Source organism: Notolepis coatsorum (genome assembly GCF_963971535.1).
Source record: "Notolepis coatsorum genome assembly, contig: SCAFFOLD_1561, whole genome shotgun sequence".
Classification (NCBI taxonomy): domain Eukaryota; kingdom Metazoa; phylum Chordata; class Actinopteri; order Aulopiformes; family Paralepididae; genus Notolepis; species Notolepis coatsorum.
The window spans coordinates 23,415-42,211 of NW_028172811.1; the positions used below are offsets into that span (position 1 = coordinate 23,415).

The window sequence follows — 18,797 nt, forward strand, 5'->3', positions numbered from 1 at the left end:
CCCACAATGCTCGTACAATCATCTTTGCCCTGGTGGTGTACGGTAGTATACATCCTAACGGGTCATATTGTCGGGCGAGTGTTCTGTACACACTCCGTCTGGTGGTCGGTATTGCCGCCGACCTTCCCTGCTCCGTAGTCAGGGGTTTGTGTCTGTAGTGAAGCGAATCTGTTTTGAAGCGCCACACTAGTCCCAGGGTCATCTCTTGGGCTTCTCCCGGGATTGTAGCCATCCAGGTCTCGCTGCTGGCTGCCTTGTCCTCGGAGGAGAGGCTGCGCAGTACGTGCGGATCGCTGCTGGCCCACTGCCTGAGATCAAAGCCGCCTTTGATCAAAGAGGCGCGGAGTTTAAGTAGGAGAGCCTCGGCTTCTTCCTGGGTCGAAAGGCTTTGTAGACAGTTATCTACGTAGAAGCTGTTCTTCACACTGTGTCGGACCTCTTCGTCCGCTGCTGGGTCCTCTGCGACATGTCTCTGTAGTGCAAATGTAGCACAGCATGGGCTGCATGTAGTTCCGAAGGGGAGGACTTCCCATTGGTAGATGGCTGGGTGCTCATCTCCTGGCTTCTCTCTCCATAGGAACCGCAACAGGGGCTTGTCCTCCTCTACTAATCTCACCTGCAGGAACATTCCTTTAATGTCCCCGCTGATGGCCACCTTTTCCTGGCGGAAGCGGAGTAGTACGCCGAGTAGGGAGGGGCCGAGTGTGGGACCGGGCAGTAACTCTTTATTCAGATTTTGGGATCCGATCTGGTAGCTGCAGTTAAACACTATGCGGTCTTTGCCGTTGTGATGAACCTTGTGGTGGGGCACGTACCACGATTCAGTCGTCTGGTCGGCCTCTTTAATGTCAATCTTTGTGACGTGTCCCGCTGTGATGAGCTTCTCAATCTCAGCGCGGTATACACTTTCTTGGGCGGGGTCCTTGGCTAAGCGCCGTTCTGTGTTTAGCAGGTACCGTTCTGTGGCGTCTTTCTTGGCGTGGAAGGTAGGCATTCCTTCCCGCCGCAGGAGTGGCGTGGCGTATCTCAACACGCCGTTGACCGGGACTCTCTTGGTCCCCGTCTCGAGGAGGTTAATGGCGTAGATGTCGTCTTTAGAGCGAATGTCTTTCTTTTCGTTCTTAAAGGGCATTTGTTCCAAGGTCCATAGCCGCTCTACATGTTGCAGGAGTGCAGTGTCTCCCTCTGTGACTCGGGAGTGGAGACAGCTAGTGGCTGTGATTCGGTTGAGAGATTTGGCGAGTGGGCCTTGGAGAGTCCATCCCAATCGGGTCTCGACTGCTGCAGGACAGCCTCGGGGTCCGGTATGAACCCGGTCTATCGGGACAATGAGGTCTGCATGGTCGGAGCCTATCAACAGTGTCGGCATAGCATCGTCTATGAGCGGGATCGGTAGCTTGCGTAGATGTACATATTTCTCCATCAGCTTGGCTACGGGGTATGTGTACCGCGACAGTCCTATTTCTTGGCTGGTGAAAGCGTCTGTAATCTGGTACCGTCGCTCGGGCTGGCCGCTTGCTGCGATAGAGAATGAGACATTCTCGCCCTTTATCGTTTTCAAATCTCTTCTTATTGTCCGAATTGTCATTTGGTTTTCGCTTCCCCGCAGCCCTAGCTGGGCCGCAGCGGACGCGAGCAGAAGGGTCTTCTCTGACCCGTCATCGAGGACGGCGTAAGTGTCCAGGACTTTATTCTGGTAGCTCAATGTCACACGTACTACCTTTAAGAGCACTCAGGCTCCACTGCTGCTGGCGGGATCGATGTACATGACGCTCGCTTTGCTGCTGGATGGTGCGGGTGGAGGCCGCCGTCTGTTACTGTCGTGGAGTATGTCCAGATGGGCTCCATCGCACCGACTGCACTTTTTCTTTAAGCGGCATTCGGCTGCCATGTGTGATCGCGCACAGCGAAAACAGCGTCTGTTGGACTTTATCCATTGACTCGCTTCCTCCGCATTCATCTTGGGGAATGAGTCACATTGTGCTAGCCAGTGTTCTTTCTCACAGTAGGGGCACACTATCTTCCACTTCTCCTTTCTTGAGGGGGTACTGTGGCTCCTACTGCTCGGTACTGACTCCGATTGGTGCATGACAGTCACCGATCTTCTTCTATCATTTAGTCGTCTGGTTCCTTCTCTGGAGCCAGGGGTGCTCCGTCCGAATGTATCTAGCCGTAGGCTGCTGACTTCTCTTGCTAGGAAGTCGGCTAGATCGAGGAGGTTCGGTTCGGGGCCATTAGGGTCTCGGTGGTCTCTCTGCCGCCTAAAACGCTCCTGTCGAGCGGGCGGCAGCTTCTCCAAGATCCTCTCTACATTTGAGTTGGCGTAAAGTTCATGCCTACCCTTTTCCCTCTGCGCTCCCAGCATCCCTACCAGGGACTGCACTCTGATGGACAGGTCGTCCAGTGCTCGATTGTCTGTTGCTGGGGGTAAGCGGTCGATGTGCCGGATCTCCTGGATCACGTAATCCCATATGCGGCCATACCTCTGGTCCAACGCTACCAGCGCTGCTGTGTATGGGGTCGTGGAAGTCGCGTAGGCGAGCGCTATGTTATGTGCGCGGGGTACCTTTAAATGCTTCAGTAGTATCGCGTATTTATGGCGTTCGTCCAATACATCCACCAACATGGTCTCCAGACACATGCGGAGCTCCGTATACTGGGCCCGGTTCTCCTGGGTGAAGTCGGGTACCATAGGCGTGCCAATGTATGACGCTGATTGTGGATACATCGGCGAGCGTTGGGGGAGAGGCCTCCTAGGCGAGTCTCCTCCCGCTCCTTGGTGTGGGCTGGTACCGGCTGTGTACCATGGCCCGCTGGTCCAGGTGCTGTTCCTCGGTGCGGGTCGTGCGTCGTGCTCACCCGTGAATAGCGTCGGGGGTCTGTAGCGCAGCTCCGCGGGAGTATAGCCTGGGCTGTACTGGACCTCCTGGTCCGGTAGAGTACTGTGCTGTCGTCGGGTGTGGTTCTCCTCCTCCCCCTCTTCGTCTTCCGTTAGGTCATCCAGTGCTTGTAGTCTCTGATTTAGCCTCTCCGCAGGATATGCTGCTCCTTCCCGGTTGCTGGGTCTCGCTTGGACCGGTTGGGGAAGGGGGTCTGCGGGGGGTATAGACCTCGTCTGTTGGTTAAGTTCAGGGTCGCTTACTCGGCTAGGGGATGCCGCCCTGGAGGGATGTCTAGACGAGTTCCTGGAGCCTCTGGTGGAGGGAGAGGGTGTTGTCCTTCTGATCAGCTGTTCTATTAGTTGCGCTTGTTGTCTGTCGCGCTCTGCGTCCCGTTGGGCACCGGCAGCGGCACGCTGGGTGTCTGCTCGGTCTCGGGCCACATTCTCTTCCATCTGAATGCGTCTTATTTCCAGGCGTATGTGCTCTTCTTCGCTCCGCTGCTGTATCTGCAGTCGATCGCGTTCCCCCTGGAGTCGATCGCGTTCAGTAGAGGCTTTCAGGCTGACGAGGAATGCCTGCTGTAGGGTCCTCTCTGCCTCGCTGGGAGAAGGCGGTTGTATAGGGGAGCCGTCCCTTGGGGTACTCCTTGCGGAGTCTTGGAGCTCTATCTCCACGGTGCTCTCCTCGTCTTCTTCCGTGCCGAGTTCTCTCTCGGTAGTGTTGTCTTCCTCCCGGGACTCGTCGGGGACTACTTCTTCAGTACTGGCGGGGTGTAAAGTCATGTCTGGTTCCCACTGGTCCCCACCGTGAGCTTGGTCAGTTACATTAGAACCCATAGGGGCCTCTATGGTCGGGTTAGTCTGGGCGTTAGGGTTAGACATAATTTTACTTTCTAGTTTTACCGCGTTTACTGTTGGTAGAAGACTAGGTTGTTGACTGACAGCGTAAGCCTCTAAGTACTGAGGGAGCTGTCGTTTGCGCCGCGGGCGTTGTTGGTTAGGAGGATCGTTTCGTGGAGTGTTCATCATAGGCCATTTTAATATTAATAACACTATATTAATATTACACTGATTACCCTCCGGCTCGAAGGACCAATTGTAACTGAGGGGTACAATTCCCTGACTGTATTGTTAGATATGATACTTACTACCACTACCTCTTGTACTTTAGACACTGGCCACCCAGTACTAGGTATAAATAATTATGATAAACACTCCCACCTGATGAAACGGATCCAACACAAATGTACCAAGTCGAAAGTCTGCGTTTAATAATAATACATAGCAAAAGGTATGTACAACGATCACTTAATTACATTTATGATTTGAAATAGTATGCACTTTTATGGCAAATGAGTATTCGTAGATAGATCAATATCGAATGTCCAATCTCTGATTGCGCAGGAGGTAAATATACAACCTGGAATATTTAGGGAACAATAGCAATGATACTTGAATGATTATATAACTGGATACACTAGGGGAAGGTTCCGACTGCTTGTAGAACAGCTGGAGGGGGGGGGGGGGGTTAGAGTCACTGGCTGGATCCCGTCTGGCCGAGGGTATCCTGGGAGAGCCCACAGTCGTGCGACTCGGTGCCCAGCGGTCCTCGATCCACAGATGAAAGCAGTCGGACTCTCTGTGGCCGGCGTCCTCCGGTCCACGATGGAGAGACGTGAAGCGACCTCACTGTGCAGAGCGTCTCCTCACCTGTCGTCCTCTCCGGGGGGGGTATTTCCAACACACCGCAGTGTTGGCCTTTATCCATAGAATAATCAAAGTACTCAAAGCATAATCCGTGCCTGGGAAGGCTAGCCGTCGTCGGTAGAATAATCCAGTATACAGGTCCACTCGCTCGTCGGCCTGGAGCTCCTCGGGTGCAGCTTCACGTGGGGTCAATCACCCTGGATAAGCAGCCAGCTAATGCCCGAAACGATGGGGGTACTGATTACGATAGAACTCTTACCGCACGAGGCACTACATATGAATAGACTATTATTAGCTTAATAGAATACGTCCAACTCGACGATATAGTGCCAAATATGACTATTCAAATATTAATATACACGATGTCTCAATGCCGATGGTGGGCCGAATTGGCCTTACTCCCACACGTGGTTCGCGGGGAGGCTTTTGCGTCTGTCACTCTGTTGGAGGGTAAAGAACTGGACTAAAAGAAAGTTCTACTTTAATAGCGCAGTATATATACGCACTATGAACAAATAGTACCATTAGTGGTGCGGTAGACGTATTCCTACGCGCAACTAGGACTTGTCCATACATGTTAAGCGGTACGATTGAACTTGGTCTGAGGGGTATGGCAACCTGGCACCAAGGTCTTGTCCAATAGTAGAATGGAGACTATTATGGGATGTTCAGTAGACTAGAAGGGATATTCAATGCATATTGTACAAGGAATATACAGGGGATATCAGGGAATATACGGGAATATACAAATACAATTAAATATATATATATAAATAAATATATATATTCGGTTTAATCTGGCCCTTCACAACATACACTGTATTATATATATACTCTATATAAATGTGCTATATAAATAAAACTGACTTGACTTGACTTGTATTATATATACTCTATATACACACTGTATTATATATATACACTATATACACACTGTATTATATATATACACTGTACCCCACAGACCTGAAGACTGTACTACAGACTGAGGTGAAATGGTTGGCTATTAAAGATTTAAACTGGGGCACAGAAGCTAAAAGCAGATGTTCCTAATTCAGTGCAAACTCTGGGACCTTAAGCATTAAGACAAGAAAGACAATCGCCAGAGAGTGTGCTCAGCTCCAGAGCTCCAGTCCAGGAGAGAAGTGATGTAGGCTGGAAGATCATCAATAATGGCTTCACACAGAAACACACACACTGGGCCAGGTCACATATCCATTTGATTTCAGATTCAGATTCAGAGCTTTTATTGGAAACAATACAATCATAAAGTTTTTCATACAAAATCATAAATACCATACCATGGACAAAAGGAGCAGGAAGAAGAATAAATCTTCCTTATAACTAATGCGAAAACCTGCCCCTTATTCCTAAACCAAACACGTATTACTTGATGGTCGGCGTACAACCTAATTTACACAAAATAATAATTTATACCATATACAAAGAAACAAACAATCCACAGTTTAAACAAGAACAAATTTAATGATAATAATAATAATAATAATAATAATAATAATAATAATAATAATAATAATAATAATAATAATAATAATAATAATAATAATAATATTAATAAAGAATAAAAGAAAAAAAAAGAAAATATCTCACTATTCAGATCACATTTGACTTAATATATATATTTTTATAATTCTTTTTGAATTGACAATCAAACAATTTTTTGTAGCTTTGTCATTTCATACACAATATACAGCTAGTTCCTTTAAATTATTTCCAGAGCAAAACAAATTTGTATCATCAGCAAACAAGACAAACTGTAATAGTTTTGAAACATCACAAATATCATTAATATATAAAAGAAAGAGTGTGGGCCCCAAAACCGAATCTTGCAGTACCCCACATTACATTTTCATGAGTTCAGATTTGACATCTGCCAACTGCACATATTGTTGCCTATTGTGGAGATAACTACTCAACCATTCAAGAACCATTCCTCTCACACCATACCATATGAACGTAATTTAGAAATTAAAATATTATGATCTAAGGTATCAAATGCCTTTTTTTTAAATCAATATACACCCCTATTGTTAATTTCCTTTTATCTGTTGCTGTTGTTATTTCTTCAATAATATTCATTAAGGCAGTCGCTGTTGATCTGTTTTGCCTAAAGCCATACTGGCTTTCGCTCGGCAGTTTGTTCTTTTCCACAAAACCATCTAACTTATGCGAAAACAGTTTTTCAAGCACTTTCAGGAACTGTGAGAGCAATGACACTGGTCTATAGTTAGTGACGCTGTGCTTATCTCCTACTTTGAAAAGTGGGATCGCTTTTGCTACCTTCATCCTGTCTGGAAAAATACCTGTCTGAAATAAAATAAAATATAACTCCATATTGTTTTTAACTCCCGTCCACTCCTGTGGACCTTTACTCCCGGTCCTTCCTGCCCAATCACGTGATTCAAAGGGGAATTGACTCCCATCCCGTGGGAATCCCGAAAAAATGTCATCCTCTAATAACCCACTCACATGTCTGTGTGTCTGTCTGTCTGTCTGTCTGTCTGTGTGTCTGTCTGTCTGTCTGTCTGTCTGTCTGTGTGTCTGTCTGTCTGCTTGTCTGTCTGTCTGTCTGTCTGTCTGTCTGTCTGTCTGTCTGTCTGTCTGTGTGTGTGTCCAGTTCTCAGTCTGTCCCCATCCCCAGTACGTTCTGTTGGTTAGATGACGTCCAGTCCTCCTCCAGCCAGCAGACCTTCTGTTTGGACCGTAAGCCGGACGCAGCCAACTGGACCTACAAGTCCCTGTACCGGGGAGACATAGCCAGGTAACTCTCTCTCTCTCTCTCTCTCTCTCTCTCTCTCTCTCTCTCTCTCTCTCTCTCTCTCTCTCTCTCTCTCCCTCTCCCTCTCCCTCTCCCTCTCCCCCTCCCTCTCCCTCTCCCCCTCCCTCTCCCTCTCCCTCTCCCTCTCCCTCTCCCTCTCCTCTCTCTCTGTCTTTGTCTCTCTCTCTCTCTCTCTCTGCGCATGCGTGTGTTTGGAGCGGAGTGGGGAGGCTTGGTGAGAGACTGCGTGTGAGTGAGTTTCTAACTTTTTTCTATCTGTGTTGTGTTTAATGTTATGAATTAGAGTGTTGTTTATTTATTGGTAGGTTGCTATTTTAGTGTTATTGTGTTAACACAGAGGTTGTTTAATCTCGGTTCGCCTGTCGGCCAGGGCGCTGGTTGGAATAGCAGAAAACATGGCTTTAAACTCACAGTTGGAGTTGATGTCTCTGTGGAGGATTGCAGTTTAGCTGTGGGAAAAGTTGTGGGCTATGAAAGCATTGTATCTGCCGCTCGGATGAACGGCGCGATTGTAATGTTTGTGGATCACGTTGAAAAAGTTAATAAGTTGACTGAAACCGGCGTCACGGTTAAGGACACTTTTGTGACGGTGACTCATCTGTCTACGCCGTATACAAGAGTTACGATCTCGAACATACCACCGCTAATCAGTGATGAGTTATTAGTGAAGGAATTGTCGTGGTATGGTAAAATAGTCGCACCCATTAGAAAAATGTCATCCGGCTGTAAGTCCCCATTACTGGCGCACATTGTGTCACACAGACGCCAGGCTCTAATGATCATGAAGAAACATGACGAGGAGCTTGATCTGGTGTTCAAGTTGAACGTTGATGGGTTTGAATATGTAATATATGTGAGCTCTGGGGTTTCAACCTGTCATGGCTGTAAGCAGCAAGGCCACTTCTATCGGAACTGTCCTGATAAAGTTCCCACTGCGGGAGTGCAGGTGGGGGGAGCAGGTGCGGACGCACCGAGGAGTTTTTCTGATGCAGTGGCGAGGAAGGCTAACGCTAATAAGAAAAAGAATGACAGTGAAAAAACAACAGGAGATCAGACTGGTGTACGCAGAGAGGAAGACACTGTAACTGAGAGTCAAACTCAGGGTGCATCAACTGTGAACCAGGAGCTAAATAAAAGCAAGGAGAGTGGTCAAACAGGAGATCAAACTGGTTTAAATGAAGAAGAAGAAGATAATGTAAATGAAGGACAAATAATGAGTGCAGGGAAAGTCGATCAGCAGGAGACGAGTCAAAACAAGGAGAGTAGAAACACGGTAGATAGTGATGGAGACTTGATGGATGAGGCTTTCAAAGTCCCTGGTGCTGTTAAAAGAAAGGGGGAAGAAAATACTCAAACAGACTGTTCTCAGGCCAAGAAAGCAGTAAGCATGGTCAAGGGAAGGAAGCCGGAGGAGCAGTCGGAGTCTGACTCATCTGGTTCTAGTATGGAAGACGAGGAAGAGGAAGACGATGGGGAAGCGAAGGCACTGGCAGTCGGAGTCTGACTCATCTGGTTCTAGTATGGAGGACGAGGAAGAGGAAGACAATGAGAGGAGCGAAGGCACTGGCAGTCAGAGTCTGACTCATCTGGTTCTAGTATGGAAGACGAGGAAGAGGAAGACGATGGGGAAGCGAAGGCACTGGCAGTCGGAGTCTGACTCATCTGGTTCTAGTATGGAAGACGAGGAAGAGGAAGACGATGGGGAAGTGAAGGCACTAGCAGTCAGAGTCAGAGCTGGTCTGAAAAAAGTGAAGGGAAGGGGAAAAAAAGAAATATGATGTAAAAAGAGTTAAACATTTCTTGCGAGTAACAAAAAACAAGAAGTATGAAATTGAAGATTATTTCTCAGACAAAGAGGCTCTTTGTTCCTCCGTCAACTCACAGTTGAGAAGCAGAGAGAATGGAGGTTATACTACAAAGGAGGGGTTCAGACTTAAGAAAATAATACAGAATATCAAAAAAGGGAATGTTCAATGATGGTGAATCAAAGCTCTAGGACAGGCTGGTTCCTGTGTGTTTTTTCTTGTTTTGTTTTAATACCAGGTTTGAAATTGGATGTGTTTTTGTTTTTATTGGAATGTCAATTTATACGTTTATGTGACCTGACTCCATTTTATCAAGGACTTTTTAAAACATGGACTCTGTTTAAATGGAGGAGAACGGAACCTACAAGTTCACTGCTCTAGTTCCTGTGTTCTTTTTCTTGTTTTGTTTTAATACAAGGTTTGAATTTGGATGTGTCTTTGTTTTTGTGGGAATGTCAATCTATACGTTTATATGATCTGACTCCATTTTATCAAAGACTTTGTAAAACATGGACTCTGTTTGAATGGAGCAGAACGGAACCCACAAGTTCACTGTTCTGGCTACTGGAGGAGCCTTTCATCTATGAGGTGCGATTGGACATTCAGAAGGAAAGCAGAATTGGTCTCACCCAGCGTTTAGTTTCAGCTGGGATAGTAAAGCTGAAACAAATAGTGGATGCAGTGGGCCCAGGACATCGTAACACAGAGGAAGTGTCCCCTCTGATGGGTCTGAGGTCGGGTCGCCAAATCAGGAACTTTTTGAATGCGTGGACTGAAAGAATGAGTAATCAGGAGTGGGACATTACATTATCTACACAAGACTATCTATGTGGAACGGACATTCCTGATGCAGGAGATTTTTTTCCTGAACTAAGAAGAATTAAGAAACGACATAAACTCCATGATCAAAACTGCAAAAAATTATTTCATCAATGACAAAACTGAGGAAAACAAAAACAAACCATGTGAACTTTGGAAATTACTCAATAATCAACTAGGCTGCAGTAAAAAACTTAAAACCAGATTCTCAAACATAAACATAAAAACGGACAACACGCTCATCACAGACAAACTGGATGTAGCCAATTACTTAAAAAATTTCTTCACAAACATAGCCACAACACTGGTAAACAAACTACCCTCCCACTCAGGGCATTATGGGGTAGAACACATAATAGCTTACTAAAAAAACCTAGGGGTCCGCAAGGACGACTTCAAGCTGGAAATGGTAACAACAGATGAGGTACTCAAAAAACTGAGCGCCCTCCAACCTAACAAGGCCACTGGCCATGACAACATCCCCTCCAAATTCCTCAGAAACTCAGCATCCGCCATCACCCCAGTCATCACACACATAATAAACCTCTCCATAAAACAGGGACACGTCCCCAAGGACTTCAAAATTGCGAGGGTGACCCCTCTGCACAAAAAGGGCAGCAAATTAGACCCAGGCAACTACCGCCCTGTTTTTATCCTTACCTCCATCTCGAAAGTCATGGAAAAAAAAGTCTTCGAACAGGTCGAAAAGTACCTAGCGGAAAAAAATCTAATATACGAATTCCAATCTGGCTTCAGAACGTCCCACTCCACTGACACATGCCTTCTCTATTTGAACGACCACATCAAACAAGAGGTGGACGCGGGCAAATACTGCGGCATGGTCATGCTGGACCTACAAAAGGCCTTCGACACTGTCAATCACTCCATTCTGATTGACAAGCTAAAAGCAATTGGTTTTGATAGTCTATCAGTGAGCTGGATGCAATCTTACCTTGAGGGGAGAGAGCAGATGGTGGAGGTAAACGGTACCCTATCCCCCCCCCTCACAGTGAGCTGTGGTGTTCCACAAGGAAGCATACTAGGACCGCTACTGTTCCTAATTTATGCCTAAAATGACATGTCATCAGCTTGTGACTGCAACTTGTTCCTGTTTGCGGACGACTCAGCCCTGCTGGTCTCTGACAAGAACAAGTTACAGGTTGAAAAAACCCTCAGCTCGGAAACTAGGCAGAATCTGCATATGGCTCGCCGACAACAAACTATCATTACACCTGGGCAAAACAGAGTCCATTCTCTTCGGTTCAAATAACAAACTCAGCAAGACCGACGGCTTCTCAGTTACAGTGGGTGACAATATTGTCACAAGGAAAGATGAAAGTGTTTTATGAAGCACCACTAAACAAGAGGTCAGGAGACTTGCAGTGGCGAATACTGAAGGGAGCAGTGGCAGTCAATAGCTTTGTCTCCAGGTTAAATCTGGCAGTCCTGACTGTCCTTTTGGTCAGGAACCAGAGTCTGTTTTCCACTGTTTTTTGGAGCGTTGGTGCTTCAATTGATTGTTGATGAGCAGCTCCGTTTTAACCCCTTGTTTCTGTGAGGATTTAAATAGCGTCTATGTGTGAATATGTTAATTGACAAATGAATAAATGTCCTTTTATTTATTGAAATAAAGGTTCTTAAAAATCTTAAAATCTCTCTCTCTCTCTCTCTCTCTCTCTCTCTCTCTCTCTCTCTCTCTCTCTCTCTCTCTCTCTCTCTATCTCTCTATCTCTATCTCTCTCTTGCTCCCCCTCTCTATCTGTCTCTCTCTGTCTTGGCCTCTCCTCATCTCTCTCGCTCTCGCTCTCGCTCTCGCTCTCTCTATCTCTCTCTCTCTCTATCTCTCTCTCTCTGTATCTCTCTCTCTTCTCTCTTCTCCTCTCCTCTATCTCTCTCTCTCTGTCTTTGTTTTTGTCTCTCTCTCTCTCTCTCTCTCTCTCTATCTCTCTATCTCTATCTCTCTCTTGCTCCCCCTCTCTATCTGTCTCTCTCTGTCTTGGCCTCTCCTCATCTCTCTCGCTCTCGCTCTCGCTCTCTCTATCTCTCTCTCTCTCTATCTCTCTCTCTCTGTATCTCTCTCTCTTCTCTCTTCTCCTCTCCTCTATCTCTCTCTCTCTCTCTGTCTTTGTTTTTGTCTCTCTCTCTCTCTCTCTCTCTCTCTCTCTCTCTCTCTCTTCTCTCTCTCTCTCTCTCTCTCTCTCTCTCTCTCTCTCTCTCTCTCTCTCTCTCTCTCTCTCTCTCTCTCTCTCTCTCTCTCTCTCTCTCTCTCTGTCTTTGTCTCTCTGTCTATGTCTCTCTCCCTATCTCTTTAAAAATGTTCCTCCCTGATGATTGTGTGTGTGTGTGTGTGTGTGTGTGTGTGTGTGTGTGTGTGTGTGTGTGTGTGTGTGTGTGTGTGTGTGTGTGTGTGTGTGTGTGTGTGTGTGTGTGTGTGTGTGTGTGTGTGTGTGTGTGTGTGTGTGTGTGTGTGTGTGTGTGTGTGTGTGTGTGTGTGTGTGTGTGTGTGTGTGCTCCAGGTATCGGAGGAAAGGCAGCTCCCCATTGGGTCTGGACGCTCGCCGACAGCAGGTCAGCTGGGCGGAGTCAGATCCCAAGAAGACACGGGGAGGCGGGGACAGGAAGGGAAGGACGGACCGATACTTCTCCTCAGCCAATAGGCGGCTTCTGAGGTCGGCGCCCGCCGTGCCTACATTACCCAGAGTTCCAAAGAGCTGTGATGTCAGCCCGTCCTTCATCCCCATAGTGGGAGCGGAGGGGCGGGGCAGCGGAGCGGCCGGTGAGGTCACAGACCTTTCCATCAATGTTTTCTTTTTTATATTATATTTTTTTGTTCTCACTTTTTCTGTATTTTGCTCCCATCCAAATGTATGCCAATTCTCTTCCTGGTCGTTGTGCGCATTGCCCCACTGTCGGCCTGGGGAGGGTGTAGAACTACCACATGCTGCCCTCTGTCGGCCTGGGGAGGGTGTAGAACTACCACATGCTGCCCCACTGTCTGTCTGGGGAGGGTGTAGAACTACCACATGCTGCCCCACTGTCGGTGTGGGGAGGGTGTAGAACTACCACATGCTGCCCCACTGTCGGCCTGGGGAGGGTGTAGAACTACCACATGCTGCCCCACTGTCGGTGTGGGGAGGGTGTAGACTACCACATGCTGCCCTACTGTCGGTCTGGGGAGGGTGTAGAACTACCACATGCTGCCCCACTGTCGGTGTGGGGAGGGTGTAGAACTACCACATGCTGCCCTACTGTCGGTGTGGGGAGGGTGTAGAACTACCACATGCTGCCCTACTGTCGGTCTGGGGAGGGTGTAGAACTACCACATGCTGCCCCACTGTCGGTGTGGGGAGGGTGTAGAACTACCATATGCTGCCCTACTGTCGGTCTGGGGAGGGTGTAGAACTACCACATGCTGCCCTACTGTCGGTCTGGGGAGGGTGTAGAACTACCACATGCTGCCCCACTGTCGGTGTGGGGAGGGTGTAGAACTACCATATGCTGCCCTACTGTCGGTCTGGGGAGGGTGTAGAACTACCACATGCTGCCCTACTGTCGGTCTGGGGAGGGTGTAGAACTACCACATGCTGCCCCACTGTCGGCCTGGGGAGGGTGTAGAACTACCACATGCTGCCCCACTGTCGGTCTGGGGAGGGTGTAGAACTACCACATGCTGCCCTACTGTCGGTGTGGGGAGGGTGTAGAACTACCACATGCTGCCCTACTGTCGGTGTGGGGAGGGTGTAGAACTACCACATGCTGCCCTACTGTCGGTGTGGGGAGGGTGTAGAACTACCACATGCTGCCCCACTGTCGGTCTGGGGAGGGTGTAGAACTACCACATGCTGCCCTACTGTCGGTCTGGGGAGGGTGTAGAACTACCACATGCTGCCCCTCTGTCGGTGTGGGGAGGGTGTAGAACTACCACATGCTGCCCCACTGTCGGCCTGGGGAGGGTGTAGAATAGGCTTGGGCGGTATGACGGTATTAGAATATACGGGGTATTTAGAAATACCGACGGTATTGAAAATCAATACCGTCGTCACCGTCAAAATCACAGATGCGCTTCAGCTTCTATTACAGTGAAACTGAGTTTTGAGTGTAGTGCACACACTGAGTGTAGTGCACACACGCGCCAGCAGAGGGCGAGACCAGTCTAGTGGAGCGAGTGGGTCTTTTTACGGTAATGTTGCGACAGTGCTGTGAAAATACCGTAAAGCGTTGTGACGAGAGTTGATGTGTGTTGTTGTGGAGTGGTGCGCTGGTGGAGCAAGCACTCCGTCTATTATATGTGAACTAAAGAGTACAAGGTTTACACAACAGCCCCCACCCGCCTTTTTATTGTATTTGTATCGTCCTGTACTATCCGCTGTCAGCTGTTTATCGCTCTCTGTGAGATACTGAGCTTGATTAGATAGCGTTAGCTCACGCTAACTAGCGTTAGCTCTGCGGCTAATCTTAGATTACCCTGAACTAAATCAATGACTAGGTTATAAAGCATTCGAGTCATTTTCACTGCACATAGAAGTAGCCAAACAACGGGAGCATTTCGGGAGCATATGGCCAAAACTCATGCAATTTCGAGCCCTTAACGAATCAAATAGTCTGCCAAGGCTAGATGCTAACGCAGTAACGCTAACGGTGCGGGCTTCCGACTACCAATCTGAGAGCTGACGATGATTTGTTTACTTGGTAACACGCGTTGCCCCCCCCCCCCCCCCCCCCCCCCCCTGATGAAAATGAAAGTCATACCGTCAAATACCGTGCACCGGGGTATGATGTGATAAAGGTTTAACGGTGTGAAAAAAGGATACCGCCCACGCCTAGTGTAGAACTACCACATGCTGCCCCACTGTCGGTGTGGGGAGGGTGTAGAACTACCACATGCTGCCCCACTGTCGGTCTGGGGAGGGTGTAGAACTACCACATGCTGCCCTACTGTCGGTCTGGGGAGGGTGTAGAACTACCACATGCTGCCCCACTGTCGGTCTGGGGAGGGTGTAGAACTACCACATGCTGCCCCTACTGTCGGTCTGGGGAGGGTTGTAGAACTACCACATGCTGCCCTACTGTCGGCCTGGGGAGGGTGTAGAACTACCACATGCTGCCCTACTGTCCAGTCTGGGGAGGGTGTAGAACTACCACATGCTGCCCCACTGTCGGTGTGGGGAGGGTGTAGAACTACCACATGCTGCCCTACTGTCAGTCTGGGGAGGGTGTAGAACTACCACATGCTGCCCCCACTGTCGGTGTGGGGAGGGTGTAGAACTACCACATGCCTGCCCTACTGTCGGTCTGGGGAGGGTGTAGAACTAACCACATGCTGCCCCACTGTCGGCCTGGGGAGGGTGTAGACTACCACATGCTGCCCTACTGTCGGCCTGGGAGGGTGTAGACTACCACATGCTGCCCTACTGTCGGTCTGGGGAGGGTGTAGAACTACCACCATGCTGCCCCACTGTCGGTGTGGGGAGGGTGTAGAACTACCACATGCTGCCCTACTGTCGGTGTGGGGAGGGTGTAGAACTACCACATGCTGCCCTACTGTCGGTCTGGGGAGGGTGTAGAACTACCACATGCTGCCCTACTGTCGGTCTGGGGAGGGTGTAGAACTACCACATGCTGCCCTACTGTCGGCCTGGGGGAGGGTGTAGACTACCACATGCTGCCCTACTGTCGGTCTGGGGAGGGTGTAGAACTACCACATGCTGCCCCACTGTCGGTGTGGGGAGGGTGTAGAACTACCACATGCTGCCCCACTGTCGGTGTGGGGAGGGTGTAGAACTACCACATGCTGCCCTACTGTCGGCCTGGGGAGGGTGTAGAACTACCACATGCTGCCCCACTGTCGGTGTGGGGAGGGTGTAGAACTACCACATGCTGCCCTACTGTCGGCCTGGGGAGGGTGTAGAACTACCACATGCTGCCCTAACTGTCAGTCTGGGGAGGGTGTAGAGACTACCACATGCTGCCCCACTGTTGGTCTGGTGGAGGGTGTAGAACTACCACATGCTGCCCTACTGTCGGTCTGGGGAGGTCGTGTAGAACTACCACATGCTGCCCCACTGTCCGGCCTGGGGAGGGTGTAGAACTACCACATGCTGCCCCACTGTCGGTCTGGGGAGGGTGTAGAACTACCACATGCTGCCCTACTGTCGTTGTGGGGAGGGTGTAGAACTACCACATGCCTGCCCACTGTCGGTGTGGGGAGGGTGTAGAACTACCACATGCTGCCCTACTGTCGGTGTGGGGAGGGTGTAGAACTACCACATGCTGCCCTACTGTCGGTCTGGGGAGGGTGTGAAGAACTACCACATGCTGCCCTACTGTCGGTGTGGGGAGGGGTAGTAGAACTACCACATGCTGCCCCACTGTCGGTCTGGGGAGGGTGTAGAACTACCACATGCTGCCCTACTATCGGTCTGGGGAGGGTGTAGAACTACCACATGCTGCCCCTCTGTCGTGTGGGGAGGGTGTAGAACTACACATGCTGCCCCACTGTCGGCCTGGGGAGGGTGTGTAGAATAGGCTTGGGCGGTATGACGGTATTAGAATATACCGGGGTATTTAGAAATACCGACGGTATTGAAAATCAATACCGTCGTCACCGTCAAAATCACAGATGCGCTTCAGCTTCTATTACAGTGAAACTGAGTTTTGAGTGTAGTGCACACACTGAGTGTAGTGCACACACGCGCCAGCAGAGGGCGAGACCAGTCTAGTGGAGCGAGTGGGTCTTTTTACGGTAATGTTGCGACAGTGCTGTGAAAATACCGTAAAGCGTTGTGACGAGAGTTGATGTGTGTTGTTGTGGAGTGGTGCGCTGGTGGAGCAAGCACTCCGTCTATTATATGTGAACTAAAGAGTACAAGGTTTACACAACAGCCCCCACCCGCCTTTTTATTGTATTTGTATCGTCCTGTACTATCCGCTGTCAGCTGTTTATCGCTCTCTGAGATACTGAGCTTGATTAGATAGCGTTAGCTCACGCTAACTAGCGTTAGCTCTGCGGCTAATCTTAGATTACCCTGAACTAAATCAATGACTAGGTTATAAAGCATTCTAGTCATTTTCACTGCACATAGAAGTAGCCAAACAACGGGAGCATTTCGGGAGCATATGGCCAAAACTCATGCAATTTCGAGCCCTTAACGAATCAAATAGTCTGCCAAGGCTAGATGCTAACGCAGTAACGCTAACGGTGCGGGCTTCCGACTACCAATCTGAGAGCTGACGATGATTTGTTTACTTGGTAACACGCGTTGCCCCCCCCCCCCCCCCCCCCTCGGCCTGGGGAGGGTGTAGAACTACCACATGCTGCCCCACTGTCGGTCTGGGGAGGGTGTAGAACTACCACATGCTGCCCCACTGTCGGCCTGGGGAGGGTGTAGAACTACCACATGCTGCCCCACTGTCGATTTGGGGAGGGTGTAGAACTACCACATGCTGCCCTACTGTCGGTGTGGGGAGGGTGTAGAACTACCACATGCTGCCCCACTGTCGGTGTGGGAAGGGTGTAGAACTACACCACAAAAAAATGCAAAAAATGCACCACAGGCGAGAAACCTTAGAAGGGCCGTTCAACGGGGATCTCCCTTCTTAGATGTGGGTGATAGTAGTGTTGCAGTAAAACAGGCGAACGGTTGGTAAGCATGTTACATACGTGTAATGAAACACAGATAAGTGCACGCGATAGCAACCGGGGTAGTAGTGGAATGTGCTTCTTTGACTCCAGCGGCTGCCGTCTGACCTCTGACCTCACCGTGACCTCCTGAATAATATGATCTGGTCACATGATGACCTCAGGTGAGGAGGAGGAGGAGCCAGAGCGCACCGCGAGTAACGCCTCCCTCTCCGCGCCGCAGGTGAAAGAGTGGAGACGACGTCATCGCCGGGGAATCCTCTGGGTGTGTACGACGCCTCTACCGCCCTCTGGCTGCAGGGGAAGGGACGGCAGACCGACGGCCAGGAGCAGGGAGAGGGACAGGGGGGTCACAGCGCCGCCCCGCTGGCCGGGAGGACCGAGGACTTCAACAGAAGACTGAGAGAGACGCCGACGGACACGCAGCTGTGGATCGACTTCATCCACTACCAGGTGAGTTCTGTTCTATTCTATCCTGTTCTATACTGTCGGTGTGGATCCACTTCATCCACTACCAGGTGAGTTCTGTTCTATTCTATCCTGTTCTATACTGTCGGTGTGGATCCACTTCATCCACTACTTTTTGCGGACCTCCCAAACTTTCAAACTTTTTAGATGAAGGAATGGGTACAATAGGAGACACGCCTCCAGTTTTTCAAACGTTTTTGACACGCCTCAGCTTCTGAGCTGAAGGCGTGTTTTTGCGGACCTCCCAAACTTTCAAACTTTTTAGATGAAGGAATGGGTACAATAGGAGACACGCCTCCAGTTTTTCAAAAGTTTTTGACACGCCTCAGCTTCTGAGCTGAAGGCGTGTTTTTGCGGACCTCCCAAACTTTCAAACTTTAGACTGTTTTCTTTATACGTTTTTCTTTTTCTTTCTTTCTACCACAAGACGCGGCCACTGATGGGTCCATGGGACTTGGATAAGTCCTGTGGACCCAACTCTGGCCACTGACCACATGAGCGAACGGGTACATACGCACACAATACACGGCCACTGATGGATCCGTGGGACTTGGTAAAGCACTATGGACCCAACTATGACCACTGATAAAAACGTAACTACACTAGCATTATAAGACCTAAACATTGCTACCTACCATACAAGTGCATTGGTTTAGTGCACTTCCGGTTGCCACTGAG

At 49.2% G+C, this 18,797-nt stretch overlaps 1 protein-coding gene across 1 annotated transcript in view; it reads left to right on the plus strand.

Moving 5' to 3' along the window:
* The window catches only part of LOC311247971 (nuclear exosome regulator NRDE2-like), a gene marked incomplete at its 3' end in the record, with an annotated part of 32,282 nt that extends 14,178 nt beyond the window's left edge, over positions 1 to 18,104 (plus strand). Inside the window, exons 4-6 of the mRNA XM_084338942.1 lie at positions 7,227 to 7,370; positions 12,529 to 12,788; positions 17,875 to 18,104. Of these exons, the coding sequence (XP_084195068.1) occupies positions 7,227 to 7,370; positions 12,529 to 12,788; positions 17,875 to 18,104 (634 nt within the window). The remainder of the gene's footprint in view (positions 1 to 7,226; positions 7,371 to 12,528; positions 12,789 to 17,874) is intronic.
* Between the last annotated feature and the right edge of the window lie 693 nt (positions 18,105 to 18,797).